This window comes from Nuphar pumila, chromosome 3 (assembly GCF_984573655.1).
Source record: "Nuphar pumila chromosome 3, dmNupPumi1.hap1.1, whole genome shotgun sequence".
Classification (NCBI taxonomy): Eukaryota; Viridiplantae; Streptophyta; class Magnoliopsida; order Nymphaeales; family Nymphaeaceae; genus Nuphar; species Nuphar pumila.
In genome coordinates, this window is record NC_143251.1 from 126,701,433 (window position 1) to 126,716,074 (window position 14,642).

General features: G+C 38.1%; 1 protein-coding gene across 1 annotated transcript; it reads right to left on the reverse strand.

Annotated features, from left to right (window-relative positions):
• Nucleotides 1-1,202: 1,202 nt before the first annotated feature.
• On the reverse strand, nucleotides 1,203-14,642 carry LOC149843681 (DNA-directed RNA polymerases IV and V subunit 5B-like). Its single transcript, XM_090000020.1, has 4 exons — nucleotides 14,250-14,642; nucleotides 13,994-14,173; nucleotides 10,735-10,848; nucleotides 1,203-1,729 (listed from the first exon to the last, which is right to left on the reverse strand). The coding sequence occupies exons 1-4, from the start codon at nucleotides 14,493-14,495 to the stop codon at nucleotides 1,604-1,606; spliced, it is 666 nt and encodes a 221-aa protein (XP_089856146.1). The 5' UTR covers nucleotides 14,496-14,642; the 3' UTR covers nucleotides 1,203-1,603.

Here is a 14,642-nt window from a genome sequence, read left to right on the forward strand (position 1 = left end):
AGAAAATGAGTTTTAAATGAGACGGTTGTGATACTTTAAGTAGGTTTTTTTAAGAACTTTAAAAACCAATGACTCACGATGTACTAAAATTTTACAACTCAAAAAATTATATATTTAGATTGAAGTACCATTATCAATGTTTGATCGTTAGTAAACAAACCATGTTTTTATATGGTCAGATTAAGTGGATAAAGCTTGAACCTATGATTACTAACTCAATAGTTTCATGCTTTTCATAGCACCATATATATATGTGGACAAGATCAGTTCTCTCTCAAACCATTCCGGTAGATGTGTTTATCACTATTTATATACTATAACCATGCTTTGTATTGAATTAATTTAACAAGAATTCTTGATTTTTAGTTAATCAAGTGTTTGATTCTATATAAACCATTGATTTTTGTGTTGAGTTAAAAGCACATTTAAACGTGAAAAATATTTAAACTAATATATGTTTTCTACTAAAAAAAGTATAGAGACTACATCTATAGATAAAGCAAAAAACACTATATTATATTTTTAAATAGGGTCTAAGATGAATAGTTTGGAAGGTGCGCATTACTATATATATATTTGTACTACTTTATGTGTAAAATGGTATATCTAGTGTTCATTGTTCTATTACGTTTTGTAAATAATTTTTTAGAGAAAAAATCTATTATTTAAAATATTTATGTCTGTATGGGTTGTAAAAGGAATCTAAAAGTCAATAATTCATATTGCATTTAAATTTTACAATAAAAAACTCAAACTTTTCATTGAAATAATTCAATCCAAAGCATGTTTTCTAATAAGGAATCATAAACAGGTCCGAAGGTTTAGATCACGCAACATTGAGAACTGAAATTCTGCATTCAACGGTCCACAATAAGCTGATAGATGGGACCATGTGTGTGTGTGAAAATATGGATCACCTGACTAGCGTACTCTGGTAAAAACTACTTTTTAACGTCTTAATTTTTCTGTATCTCGACATCATTTACACAGTATGTTTAATCAAAAGCGTTTGAATCATAAGCAGGTTTGTAAGAGCTTAAAAATCAACCTCGAATTCTCAAGCTGAGAAAATCGGGGTTTTCAATCAAAACCATTCTAACCAGAGTATGATTCCTAATACATGAAGTGTCCCACGCATCTGTAAGGTAAGACTGATGGTGGAAAGGTTGTACCTATAGATTTCTGCTACTGCATGTTTCAAGTGAGTTCAACCAAATTTCTTAATTATATAAGCATTCATGACTGATATCCATGACCAATGCGTAGATCAAATAAAATATGAAACTACGCCAAAGCCCAGCTACCCGACATCCCAACCGGCGGCGGTCTTGTATGTCTAATTCAATTGGCTGGAAAACCTGTTATAGCCAGCTGAACCAAGTCTCGAGTTCTTGGAGTGAATGAGTGGTCTATAGAGAAGAAACTTGGTCACACCATGGCGCTAACCAGGTTCATGCTTAGTCCCTCCTTGTTAAAGGCCAGAACTCAAAAAGGTCGTACTGTCATCAACCTCCAAGAGTGCAACGATGATGGAAAATCTCCGTTACATGCAAAATAAGTCTTAATATGTACAAAATAAAAAAATCTAACACAATCTGGGTACTCATGTAACACAACGGTACGTGACATGTGATTTGGTAATTTCGCTGTTATAAGTTACTTTCACAATTTGGCCAGGCTCAAGGCCGTAGTATCGTGCTATCATATCAGTCTGCAACATACGCGGCATCTGGAAAATAAAAGACAAGTTAACAATTGCTCAAATGGACAATCAATTTTCACGCAAATATAGATGCCACCTAGGGAAACGCTTGGTATAAAAAAGAAACTGCAATTGATGATATAGTCAAAGATGTAAAATAAGAACAAACATGATAAGCTGTCACACCAGTCGCTAGAGCATGAAACTTTGAATATAAGGGTAGTCTGAGAATGATTGGATAATGAATGTAGAAGAAATTGAATATGTTAAGTGCATATAGCCTATATACCATTTACTCGTTATTAATAGGTACGCTAATATTTTGCACATTCTTTGAATGTTGAAGAAATTGAGCATGCAAGTGAAAATAGCCTTGATACCATTTACTGGTTATTAATGGGCACGCTAATATTTTTCGCACATTCTTTGTACTGGTCTCTTTTCATCTCCTGTCCTTTCACCATACTGTATATAACTCGGCACTGCATGCCCCTTCTTAGACGCCAAGGGAATCACTCTGCAAATTTTGCACTTTTTGTTCTCATTACATGATACATCCATGCTTTATGGTCGCAATCATGTTTAACAATTCTTCAACACTACCTCGAAATCCTCATGCTAGATCATCCACTCACTACTCTCCACTTTCTCCAGTTTTTCTAAACATCTAATGATACCAGTTCACATCGTTAAGGAAAAAATAATATTAACTGATCACTAAAAAAACTGTTCCGACCATCTTTGTTCTACTAAGTCTTCCTCCAAGCATATCAATGTTAAACCAGAATAAGGTCATCAAGACTGGACCTGGTCCAAAGAAGAAGGATCTAGACTCTCCAGCTAGATGGTGAAGAATTAAAGAAAGCAACCAGAAAGGAATTCTTAGCCAAGAAGACTTGCAATCTCAAGACTCCATCAGAAAAGTAAGTCCTAATCTCAAGGGCTAAGTTGGATTATCTTATCATGTTTCAAGCCAAGGAAAGTACTTGAATATGTTATCATGTAAAAGCAAGTTGTTGAATGTTGAAACACTTGCTAATTGCTAAACAAAAGAGACATGAATTTGTGAAGAGAAATAAGTGTGAAGGGGTTAAATGACAATTATATATATATAACTCTCTTTCTCATTGGCATATTGAGAGAAAAGAGAATTGTGAGAGAGGGCTTTATCTTCCATGGACGCAGACCATAGTACTAGTCGAACCATGTAAATCGTCTTCGTATTTTTTCTGTGTGAATGCCTTTGCAACCCGTTTGATCTTTAATATGATATCAGAGCCATGCTGGCTCTCGATATCAATCTCGATTTTGTGATTCCATCTGCTGTCAAAAATCTCGTTTTTCAGCCTTTGTCATGGCTATCATTTCTAGCACTGCTGCAACTCAATGAAATGTGTTCGCAAGCTTGGTGTCAGTGAAGCTAGACAGAAATAATTACTTTCTCTGGAGCTCACAGATCGAACCTGTGATGTTTAGCCAAGATTTGATAAAGTATGTTGATGGCAAGTCATCACCCCGAGTTCAATTTATCGTTGAAGGTGACAAGTCACATGGAAAAGAGCAGACCAGTTTGCATTAAGATGGATTAAAGCCACAGTGACGAAGCCTGTTCTGAGTCAAATCATTTGTCACTCGTCTGCTCGTGAAGCTTGGCTATCTCTTGAGCAGGCATATGCCTCTCAGTCAAATATGAGAATATTGCAGCTCAAAAGAGATCTCCAAAACGTGGAGGACAAGAGTATTGTTGAGTACCTGAATCACAGAAAGTTCATAGTTGATTTGTTGAGTGCCATGAGCGAGCAAGTCTCTAATGAAGATCTGGTTTTTTATACCCTAAACGTGTTAAGTAGCAAGTATGAATCCCTTCATAACTACTGTTTCAACATGTGTCTTTCCGAGTTTTTTCAATTATATGATATGCTAGTCAATCGAGAAATGACTGCAAATATTGAGTAAGCAGTCTCAGCACATTGGGTCCACTTCCATTACTTTCTTTGCGCAAAGAGGCAGGAGACATGGAAACTTTAGAAGAGGAAGTGGTCGAGGAAGAAACGATGGTGGAAAAGTCTTCCAAGGCTTCCAAAATAATTTTCCAAATCAAAGAAGCATTCAGTCTAATACCAACAATCCTGCTCAAGAGAATAAAGTCATTTGCCAATTCTGTGGTCATAGGAACCACACTGCTCGTCAATGCTATGATATCCAAAGGCCTTTGTAGCCATGGCCTTGAATTGGTCTCAAGAGTTGGTGTGGTATCCTAACATGAGTGCTACCCACCACATGTCTGCGGAAGATCGCAATATGGCCAACAAAACCAACTATGCACGAGTGGATTTCATCATGGTGGGAAACAGTGTGAATTTGTCATTGTTTTCTCAACTCAAATGATAAATCACTAGTTTTAAGAGATGTGTTGCATGTTCCCTTGATCAGAAAAAATCTTTTGTGGGTAGCTAAATCTACTAAGGATAAAAAATGCACATTTGAGTTCTATCCTAATGGATTTGTTGTGAAGGACTTGCAGAAAAGGAATATCCTACAAAGAGGGCTGAGTAGAGATGGTCTCTACCTATGGACAGTGGTTCAAGAAGATGGTTTGAGCTAGAAAGAATCCAATATGGCTGTAGGAAGTTTTGGTGAAATGGTAAATAAATGGCAGTTTCCTAGGCCATACTAGTCATAAAAATCTTGATTTGCTTTTTAAGAATAAGGATGTTATGTTTGCTAAACAGAGTTTTAATTTTTATTCAAGTTGTATTGTTGGATAGTACTTCTTTTACTGCTAGTTGTCCACTGAAATTATTCATGCCGATCTGTGGGGACCAGCACCCCACTTATCTAGAGAAGGCTTCAAGTATTACCTTCTTCTAGTGGATGATTTTTCAAGGTTCAGTTGGTTGTTTCCTGCAAGTTCAAATCCCAATGGTATCGTTGTATAACTGGTAGGGGTCTGCCTAACCCCAGCTTGCCTTTTAAAAAAAAAAATTATATATATATATATATATATATATATATATATATATATATATATATTTATTTATTTATTTTGTTGATAAAAATGGGATAAAATGGTGGCTTTCTTGTCCTTATACTCTGCAACAAAATAGAATTGTGGAAAGAAAGCATCATCATCATGTTGTTGAGATGGAGATGAGCTTTCTTTCTCATGAATCCATGAAGAGTAATTTTTGGATTGATGCTTTTAAAACTGCGATGCATTTTATAAACAGATTGCCATCCCCAAATTTGAAGAATAAATCTCCTTATGAATTGCTTTTCAAAAGAACTCCATCATATGAGTCTTTCAAAAAATTTGGATGCAAATGTTTTTGTTCCATACAATACTTCAAAGATGGCTGCTAAGTCTCGTGCATGTGTGTTTATTGGATATGAGACGTCATAAAGGGTATCTATGTTTTGACCATGGTTGCCAGTTGAGGAAGCGGGAAGCGGGAGCGGGAAGCGAGGCACTTTCAAAATTTTAGGAAGCGGGGAAGCGTGGGACCACTTAGGAGCGATTCGGGAAGTGTCTCGGAAGCGACCTAGGAAGCGTCTCGGAAGTGACCTAGGAAGCGTCTCGGAAGCGAGGGGGAAGCGAAAAAATAAAAATAAAAAATAAAAAATACAAAAAAATTGAAAAAAACAGGGGAAGCGAGGGGGAAGCGTGGGGGAAGCGAGGGGGAAGCGTGGGAGAAGCGTGATGGGAAGCGCGCTTCCCATTAAAGGGAAGCGCGTCCCCCATTAAAGGGAAACGCGTCCCCCATTAAAGGGAAACGCGCTTCCCAAAAAAGGGGGACGCTTCCCCCCACGCTTCGGAAGCGCGACGTTTCGCGCTTCCGAAGCGCGCTTCGGGGAAGCGCGCTTCGGGGAAGCGCGCTTCCCCTTTTAGCTAGGCGCTTCCGGTAACTCTGGTTTTGACCCTGTAAGCAAGAGAGTCCATGTATATAGACATGTTATATTTGATGAAGAACCTTTTTTCTATGATGGAACAAATGAACCCATTACAGCTAAAGATGTTACCATGTGGCTTCAAAATTAATGTCCATCGATGAATGACTCTTCTTAGGTTTTGCCTATGATTTCCACTCATATTACCCATGCTCCTATTGAAAATTCAGATGATCCGCTTGAGACCAATGCTGTTGAAATGAGTGAGGAGGAAGTCGAGACAAATTCTAGTGCGCATGATCAAGACTCAAACGGCAATATCCATCCCGTCCAAACTCAATTGGAAGAAGAACCATTGGTCCAAAGCACTGACGGAATCAATTTGGTAGTTGATCTAAGCTCTCAATACCACGTAAGAATGCATCCTATGATACCAAAGTCCCAAGATGAAACCAGAAAGCCAAAGGTTTTCTTCACTTCTAAATATTCTTCGCCTAAGACCTTGCTTAGTGAAATTGTTGATGAAGAACCTCAATATTTTTCCAAAGCTAAATTTGATCCCAAATGGCAGGAAACTATGAGAGAGGAAAATTAATGCCCTTCACAAGAACAACACTTGGACCCTTGTCCCACCTAGTTTTAATCAAAATCTAGTAGGGTGTAAGTGGATTGACAAAATAAAAAGGCATGTTGATGGGACCATACCCCGCTATAAGGCTAGATTGATAGCAAAAGACTATAGTCAAGTAGGAGTTGATTATTTTGAAACCTATAGCCATGTTGTCAAACCAACCACCATTAGGACAGTCTTACCCTTGGTCGTTAGTCGAGAAAGGGTCATTCATCAATCGGACATCAGTAATGCCTTCTTGCATGGTTTTCTAAAGGAGGAGGTTTACATTGTTCAACCTCCAAAATTTAAAGACAGGTAGTTTCACCATCATGTTTGCAGGTTAGTCAGGATCTATATGGCTTGAAATAAGCTCTTAGAGCCTAGTTTGAAAGACTAAGAAATTATCTTGAGCAAATTGGATTTACTGAATCCAAGGCAAACACCTTATTTGTCAAACTATGACTTTGTATGTTCTTGTATATGTAGATGATATTATTGTCACAGGTAGAGTAGTACAGAAGAAGTTTTAAAAATTATTCATGATTTTAGTAAAGAATTTTCCATTAGGTCTTGGGAGTGCTACATTTTCTTGGGAATAGAGGTTCAACAAAGTTCAATGGTAATTGTCTTTCTCAAAGATAATATATTTATGATTTACTAGTGAAGACATGTATTGTTGATGCTAAACCTGTGGTCGCACCTGCGGCACCAAATGTGATTTTATCAAAATTCAATGGTGAACTTTAGAGGATGCTACAAATTATAATAGCATAGTCAAAGGACTCCAATATGCCACACTTGGTCTGATATAGCTTTCTCGATTAACAAAGCATGTCAACTCATGCACCAGCCAATGCAAGATCACTGGGCCCATGTGAAAAGAATATTGAGGTATTTGAAGGGGACAATTAATCTTGGTCTTAATATTATCAAATCTGATTCTATAAGACTGCAAGCCTTTTCTGGTGCAGATTGGGATGGTTGCCCAGATGACAAGACATCCACGAATGGGTATATAACCTATTTAGGATCCAATGTCTTGTCATGGAGCTCGAATAAGCAACATATTGTTGCTCTCTCAAGTACAAAAACTAAGTATAAAGCTTTTGCAGGGGCAGTGTCAGAATTGATGTGGTTGATAAAGCTGCTAAGAGAGTTGGGAATAACACAAACTCCAATTCCAAGGCTTTGGTGCGACAATCTGGGAGCTACATATTTGGCTGCAAACCCTGTTTTTCATGCCAGAACCAAGCACATTGAAATCGACTACCACTTCGTAAGAGAGAAGGTGGGCAACAGTCAGATAGAAGCAAAATTTGTTTCTTCGCAAGATCAAGTACACGTCCAAAATTTATTTTGCTCAGGAGCAAACTTAATCTTAGGTACTAAGGAGATAAGCTTGAGGGGGCATGTTAAACCAAAATCGGGTTATCAAGATTGGACTCAGTCCAAAGAAGAAGGCACTAGAGACGTCCAGCTAGATGGTGAACAATTAAAGAAAGCAAACAGAAAGGAATTCCTAGCCAAGAAAGACTACAATCTCAAGACTCCATCAGAAACGTTAAGTCCTAATCTTAAGGGCCAAGCTTTCTTATCTTATCATGTTTCAAGCCAAGGAAAGTACCTAACTATGTTCCCATGTAAAAGCAAGTTTTGAAACACTTGCTAAACAAAAGAGGGTGAATTTGTAAAGAAAAAATGTGTGAAGTGGTTACATGATGATATTATATATAAGTTTATAACTCTCTCTCTCTCATTGACATATTGAGAGAAAAGAATTGTGAGAGAGGGTTTTATCTTCCATGGGTGTAGAAAATAGTACTGGTAGAACCACGTAAATCATGTTTGTATTTTTTCTGTATGTGAGTGCCTTTGCAACCCATTTGATCTTTTATAATAAACACATTGAACACAGGTTCTATTTGCTGATGACATTGTCTTTCAGGTTTATGAAATCAATATATATGAAGTACAAACCTCCTTATACAATACTTTTGTGCACCGATTGTAATTTGAGGATACATAAGCTTTACAAAATCTCTAACACAAATTTAAGTCAGATACCACAATTTTGAGGATTTTGGCCTCAATTCAAGACCCCTTACTGAGGCCTCCTGTGCAGCCACTACCATGCAAAATTTAAGCTCTCCTAAATTTAGCAGCATCTAGTCTCATGTTAATGCACTTTTTTTAGTTGATTTTGGGAATTCTGCAGCTTTGATATCATATTCTAATATTTTTCTTAGATAGTGTTTTGATGATCCCTACCTTATTGAACGCAAAATTGGCTTGGTTCCAAGATGTAGAATCCATGTTGAACCACCACTTAGCAGGGTTATAAGATCATAATTATTGATACGGGTCTTTTCCGCGAAACATGGTTAGAGCACTTATGTGTCTTGAACTTATACTGAATGCTGTTAATATGAATCTCGTAACATGTTTTATAGAGTTTATCAGCGCTTAGATATAAAATGGCATGATAGTGTTTTCCTGAATTTCACATGCATGCACGCACGCACAGCTACCATAAGAGCCCTAACAGTGGTTATTTCTACTAATAGATGCAGATGTTTCAATTTAGACTATTTCATAAATTTATAAACTTATCAAGAATCTGCCACATACATTGGGATCTGCAAATATGCTCCCTGACGCCATAGAACAAATTTCACATTTACTCCTATATTAACGAGAACTTCCACTGCAATGATATACTCATCGAATTGCTTTTCACTATCCTAATTGTGCTTATAAATTCAGTAGGTCATGTAGAACATACCCCTGGTGCCCATATTAAAATGTAAGTTCATGTTTCAAATAACGAATTCCACCAGAATTATACTCATGCATAATAACATCATAAGCATAAAAAAAGCAACAGCATAAAGAGTTAGCACTGTTAGTTGACAAAATTCTACATGAATATTTGTAAATTAATGGTTCCCAAGAAGTTAGTGGCTGATTTAAGTACAAAAAGCCTTTTGAGTTAGAAACTGCACTATCCCACTGATTTACAGTGTCCACATCCATGAAGAGTCACATTTATGGTCATTCTGAGAGAGAAAATATGTTCTCAAAGCATATTCACATATTTCTTCTAGCAATGCAAGCATTAGCAAGCATGGAGACACCCAAGAGGCAGAACATTATAATAATCTGCATTGCCTAATGGATCTAGAGTTAGTCAGCATGAAAGTGGAGCCTCAAATAGCAGGGATGAAAAGACATGCATGTGCACATGCACGGAACATAACTACAATATGAAAATCGACACGGGAATCAGAAAATCAACACGGGAATCAGAAACCAATGATTATAAGATTCAACAGGATTGGAGAAGTGATGGAAAACAGTATGAAGAATCGTCTAGAAGCGATATGTGGAATTGTTCGGGAAGCACATGGTTTGCATGTGAAATACTGAAAAATAGATGGGAGTAAAAAGAAAACCTTTTATTAAATTATCATCATCAATACTCAATAGACAACATTGACCTATTAGAAATTCTTTAGATCACTAAATTTAAAAGAATGACAAAAGACATGCATGCAACAATGAAATACTCAAAAAATATTATCTATGCAACATTTCAAATAAAAATGACATTTAAGAACAGCAAACATACTTTGGACACCAAACACTAAAATAATAATGGGAATTGATACAACAATACATCTATGCAACAATTGCTACATAATTTACAACATGCATCACAACTCCAAGGAATTGCCAGTAAGTTTAATAACACAATCGGCTACTTTATGAAATTTCGAAACAATTAAGAAAAAAGGTCTTGGAAAGTTAAAGTTTCATAGTTTCATACATGTTACAATATGATATCAAGACCAATTTAAAGTAGAAAATTGCTTTCATATTTATAGATCATATATAGGGTATTTTCTGAAATACTAAATTTGGTATGCCATAAAAATTTAAATTCCATTTCAAAGAGTTGCAATTCCCAAATATTAGGAACTGAGATTCCTATATGCCCATAAATCAAGATTCCTGAAAATAAATTCTAGGATCCATTATTCCATGGAGAGATTCCTACATTCAGATTTCAGGATTCCTGTTCAGGGACCGCAGTTCATAATTATTCATCTTTGTAGGGTTGCTTCCCACTCTGAATGGCACTTCCTAGGAAGCGTGATTCCTAATGTTGCTAGGCGCTTCCAGTATCTATGGCACAAACACATATAAACATGAGATCGAGGTTCTTATTTGTTATTTACAATTATGACAAGCTCCCTTCACACAAAAAATAAATAATATTAATCAAATGAAGCAAAACAAAATCTCTTGGCAATTCATGATTGGCATAGTAACAAAATTCAAGTGTTTTCACATGTTACTTTGCTCACATTCTAAGCAATAAAAAGTGATGAGAGACAATGGCATGTATCCAAAATTATAATGACTGAAAGACTGAAAGTCTGGAACATATAAACTTCAAAAAGAAACAAATAATGGGCAATAACACAATACTATACTATTGAAAACGATTACTTCAGGGTGATAAAAAAACCTGGTTTTCGTTGATGCTATACTGCTTCAGGAGTTTTTCCTTCTCATTTACAGTCAATATCTCATGCTTGGGCATCAGAACGTGATCAGTAGGATTAGATAACAAATCAGCCATCTGATGAGAAAACAAGAACACAATAAGCATGCTATTGAAACCAGTCATCAACTGCATACTGAGGCTGACTATGGAATTTAATCAATTGTAGTTCTTGAGCCTAAGAGCAGTGAAACTGGAATGACTCTTTACTAACCAGCTACTTATATTACAGGAGTTAGCTACTCATACTAATTTGGGCAACTACCCATGTGTTCAGATGTTACCCATCCAGAACAGGACCAAAACATTAGTAGCCACAATTAGGATCAAGAGCCGAAGAACGAGAGTAAGGTGGCAAAATGCAGAAAAAGTCTAGAGAAAACCAGTACAAAAGTGTAACCATTATATGGGTAAAAAATTTGTATTTTAGACTAAATATCAAAACAACTCTTTCTCACAGGCGTGCACACACACAGTGCTGCATGGGATGCGGAGGAGTCATCCATCAATTGGGAAGAGATGATAGAAGTGGGGATTTACGTGTGAATGCATGCGTGAATGCATGCAAGCACACACACATCAAACAATAAATATACCAACAAAAATATTTGATATAGTCACATCTTTAAATTAGATTATACTGCTAAGATGGATATGGAACAAAACAGTTGTCCATAATACAGAAGTAATGGGATTGTTAACATGAAAAGTTTTTAAAAATGATGTTCTGAATATGCAACCCCTTGCCAATTGTTTCTGCCATATACAGAGGCTAGTAACCTATGTCACAAGGATTCAACTTGCCCTAGTGTTGTGTCTCTTTGTATACTATTTTTAATAGAAAATTGCACAAAAATAGTGTGCCTCGTGTCCTTGTAACATAGCTTGTAACATGCTGGGTTTTTTTTTCCTTTTTGTGGATCTGCATGCAAAATGTTAGATTTCCACTTGCATTGGATGCATATACAGGCTGTCATTATATACTCAGTAGTCAAAACTTTCAAATAAGAATATGCTAATTTGTTTACATGAGTGGAACCCGAATGTGTTGGACCCATCCAGTTAGGAGGAGCATGATCTTGAAAAAACTCTGCACCCATCCATGGAACAGCATTAACAAATGGGGTGCTGGACCGACTTGTCTGACAAGCCTTTTTCATTAAAGACAAAAATTTATTTTGAGCTAAAATCGTGACATAAAGTTATCTGCATAATGTGCATCAAGATGCATATGGACACTCACATAAATACCTTCTCTTCCTCTTGGTTTTGTTATATAACCGCTTGATTAGGCATACCAAGTCAATGCATGTTGATAACTATGGAAAAGAAGAAAACAAAAACTGAAACCCATTAAGCCAAGAATAATGGCTCTCAGATTGACTCTTTTACTCGTAGTTCCAGCTTGATGCCACCAACATTGTCTACCTCACGATTTCACGCATAGATTGGTAACATGATGCAGATATCTGTTAAGTGGTATTTGGTTGTACTCACTCCCCCCCAGAGAAATTGGATGAGTTGGAACATTCTGTTGTGCTGCATAATGCAATTCCCCAGCTTATCCCACTCTTTCAGGCAAGTTCATGCATCCCAACACCTACTTGAAAAATTCACCCCGGTTTTCTAGATAAGTGGGTGCATCCAAGCATCCCTTTGAAGGAATTTATCCCAGTTTTCTGGATAAGCGGGTGCATCCAAGCACCCTTTAAAAAGAATGTATCCAAGTTAATATGGATAAGTGGGTGCATCCAAGCATTCCTTTGAAAGAATTTATCCCAGTTTTCTGGATAAGTGGGTGCATTATCCCAGTTTTCTGAATAAGCGGGTGCATCCGAGCACCCTTTAAAAAGAATGCATCCCAGTTAATCCGGGTAAGTGGATGCATCCAAGCATCCTTTAAAACAATGTATCCCAGTTAACCTAAATAAGTGGGTGCATCCAACAACAACAACTACGCCTTCATCCCAAAACAATTGGGGTCGGCGATATGAACCAAAAAAGAAAATCATTCTGGGTCCTCCACATGAATTCTTCTCCTCCAATCATTTCTATCCAATGCCATGTCCTCGGTGAGGTTCAAAGCATTCATATCCTTTCCTATCATCTCCATCCAAGTCTTCTTAGGCCTACCCCGACCTCTTTTAACTAATATATTTTGCCATTTCTCCATCCTTCTAACTGGAGCATCATTAGGCCTTCGCCGAATATGCCCAAACCACCGTAAACGATTTTCTCTCATCTTATTTTCAATGGATGCAACGCCTACCTTCTTACGTATCTCCTCGTTTCGAATCTTATCTTTTATTGTATTTTCGCACATCCATCGAAGCATACGCATCTCAGCTACACTTATTTTTTGAATATGATGTCTCTTTGCAACCCAACATTCTGTATCATATAGTAAAGCAGGCCTAATTGTCGTCCTATAAAATTTTTCCTTCAACCGCAATGGCATTTTACGATCGCACAACACTCCAGTTGCACTTTTCTATTTCATCCACCCAACCTTTATCCTATGGTTTACATCTCCATCAATTTCTCCACCATTTTGAATGATAGATCCCAAATATTTGAAATAGTCATCCACCGATATTTCTTGCTTGTCAAGCTTCACTACACTCTCATCACTACTGCGTTGCTTACTAAACCGACATTCCATATATTTTGTCCTACTCTTACTCAACGTAAAACCTCTTACTTCCAATGTTTGTCTCCATAATTCTAACTTAGCATTAACCCCAGCTCTAGACTCATCAATCAAAACAATATCATCAGCAAACATGCACCATGGCACATTTTCTTGAATTGTTTTCGTAAGCTCATCCATCGCTATAGCAAATAGGAAAGGGTTTAATGTAGATCCTTGCTGTAACCCAACTCTTATAGGAAAATTGTTTGTCACCCCTCCACAAGTGCGGACATTGGTTAACTTGAGAGACACCTTTTTTCATCATTGTCCACCAGAGAACATCCCTAGGTACTCTATCGTATGCCTTCTCTACATCAATAAAAAACCATATGCAAATCACCAGTTTTTCTGGATAAGTGGCTGCATCCAAGTTAAAAGCATGCACCAGTTTTTCTGGATAAGTGGGCGCATCCAAGATCCAACCATCACTTTGAAAGAATCAAACCCATGGTTGCCAGCCACTGCCTTGAGCATTCAACAGCAAGTACATAATGGGAAGAAAACGAAATCTCGCGAAGAACCGGAACCTACGTGAAACAGCTCGACCTTGATGACCGACTGGCTCTCCTTGGCGGCCTTCCGGACGAGCGACGTCATGGAGTTTCGGTAGACGACAATCATCCGGCTCGCGCCCTCCTTGTTGCACTGGATCAGGTACTCCCGAAGGCTCGAGATCTTGAACGAATCGCCTCCGAAGAAGAGCACCACAATCTGCAATTTCGACACCGATCAATCGATCGAAGAAACGAATCCCCTCTACATAGAGGGAGAGGGAGGGAGTACGAACCTTGCCGGCGCCGGCGCCGGAGCCGTGGAAGCGGACGACGGTGAGGGAGCGGAGCTCGGCGAACTCTCCGCCGGAAGACGACCGGAACTCGTCGAAGTCGGCGGCGAGGTCGGCGTCAGAGACGGCATAGCCGCGGTCGCGGAGCATCTGGAAGACGGTGCGGCGCACCCGGAAGAGGCGGTACGCCTCGATCTCCGCCTTGTCCTTGCGGACGAAGTTGGAGATGATGCAGTTGTCGCCATCCATCGGCTTCGATCGACGGTGGTGGGTTGTTTCTCTCTCTTTTCCCCCTTCTCCCTACCCTGTATTCCCCAACGCTCCGGTCGTCGCTCTCTCTCGGCCGCTTTGGTTCTCTCTCTCTCTCTCTCTCCCCCCTTCCCGCCAAGCCCTAGC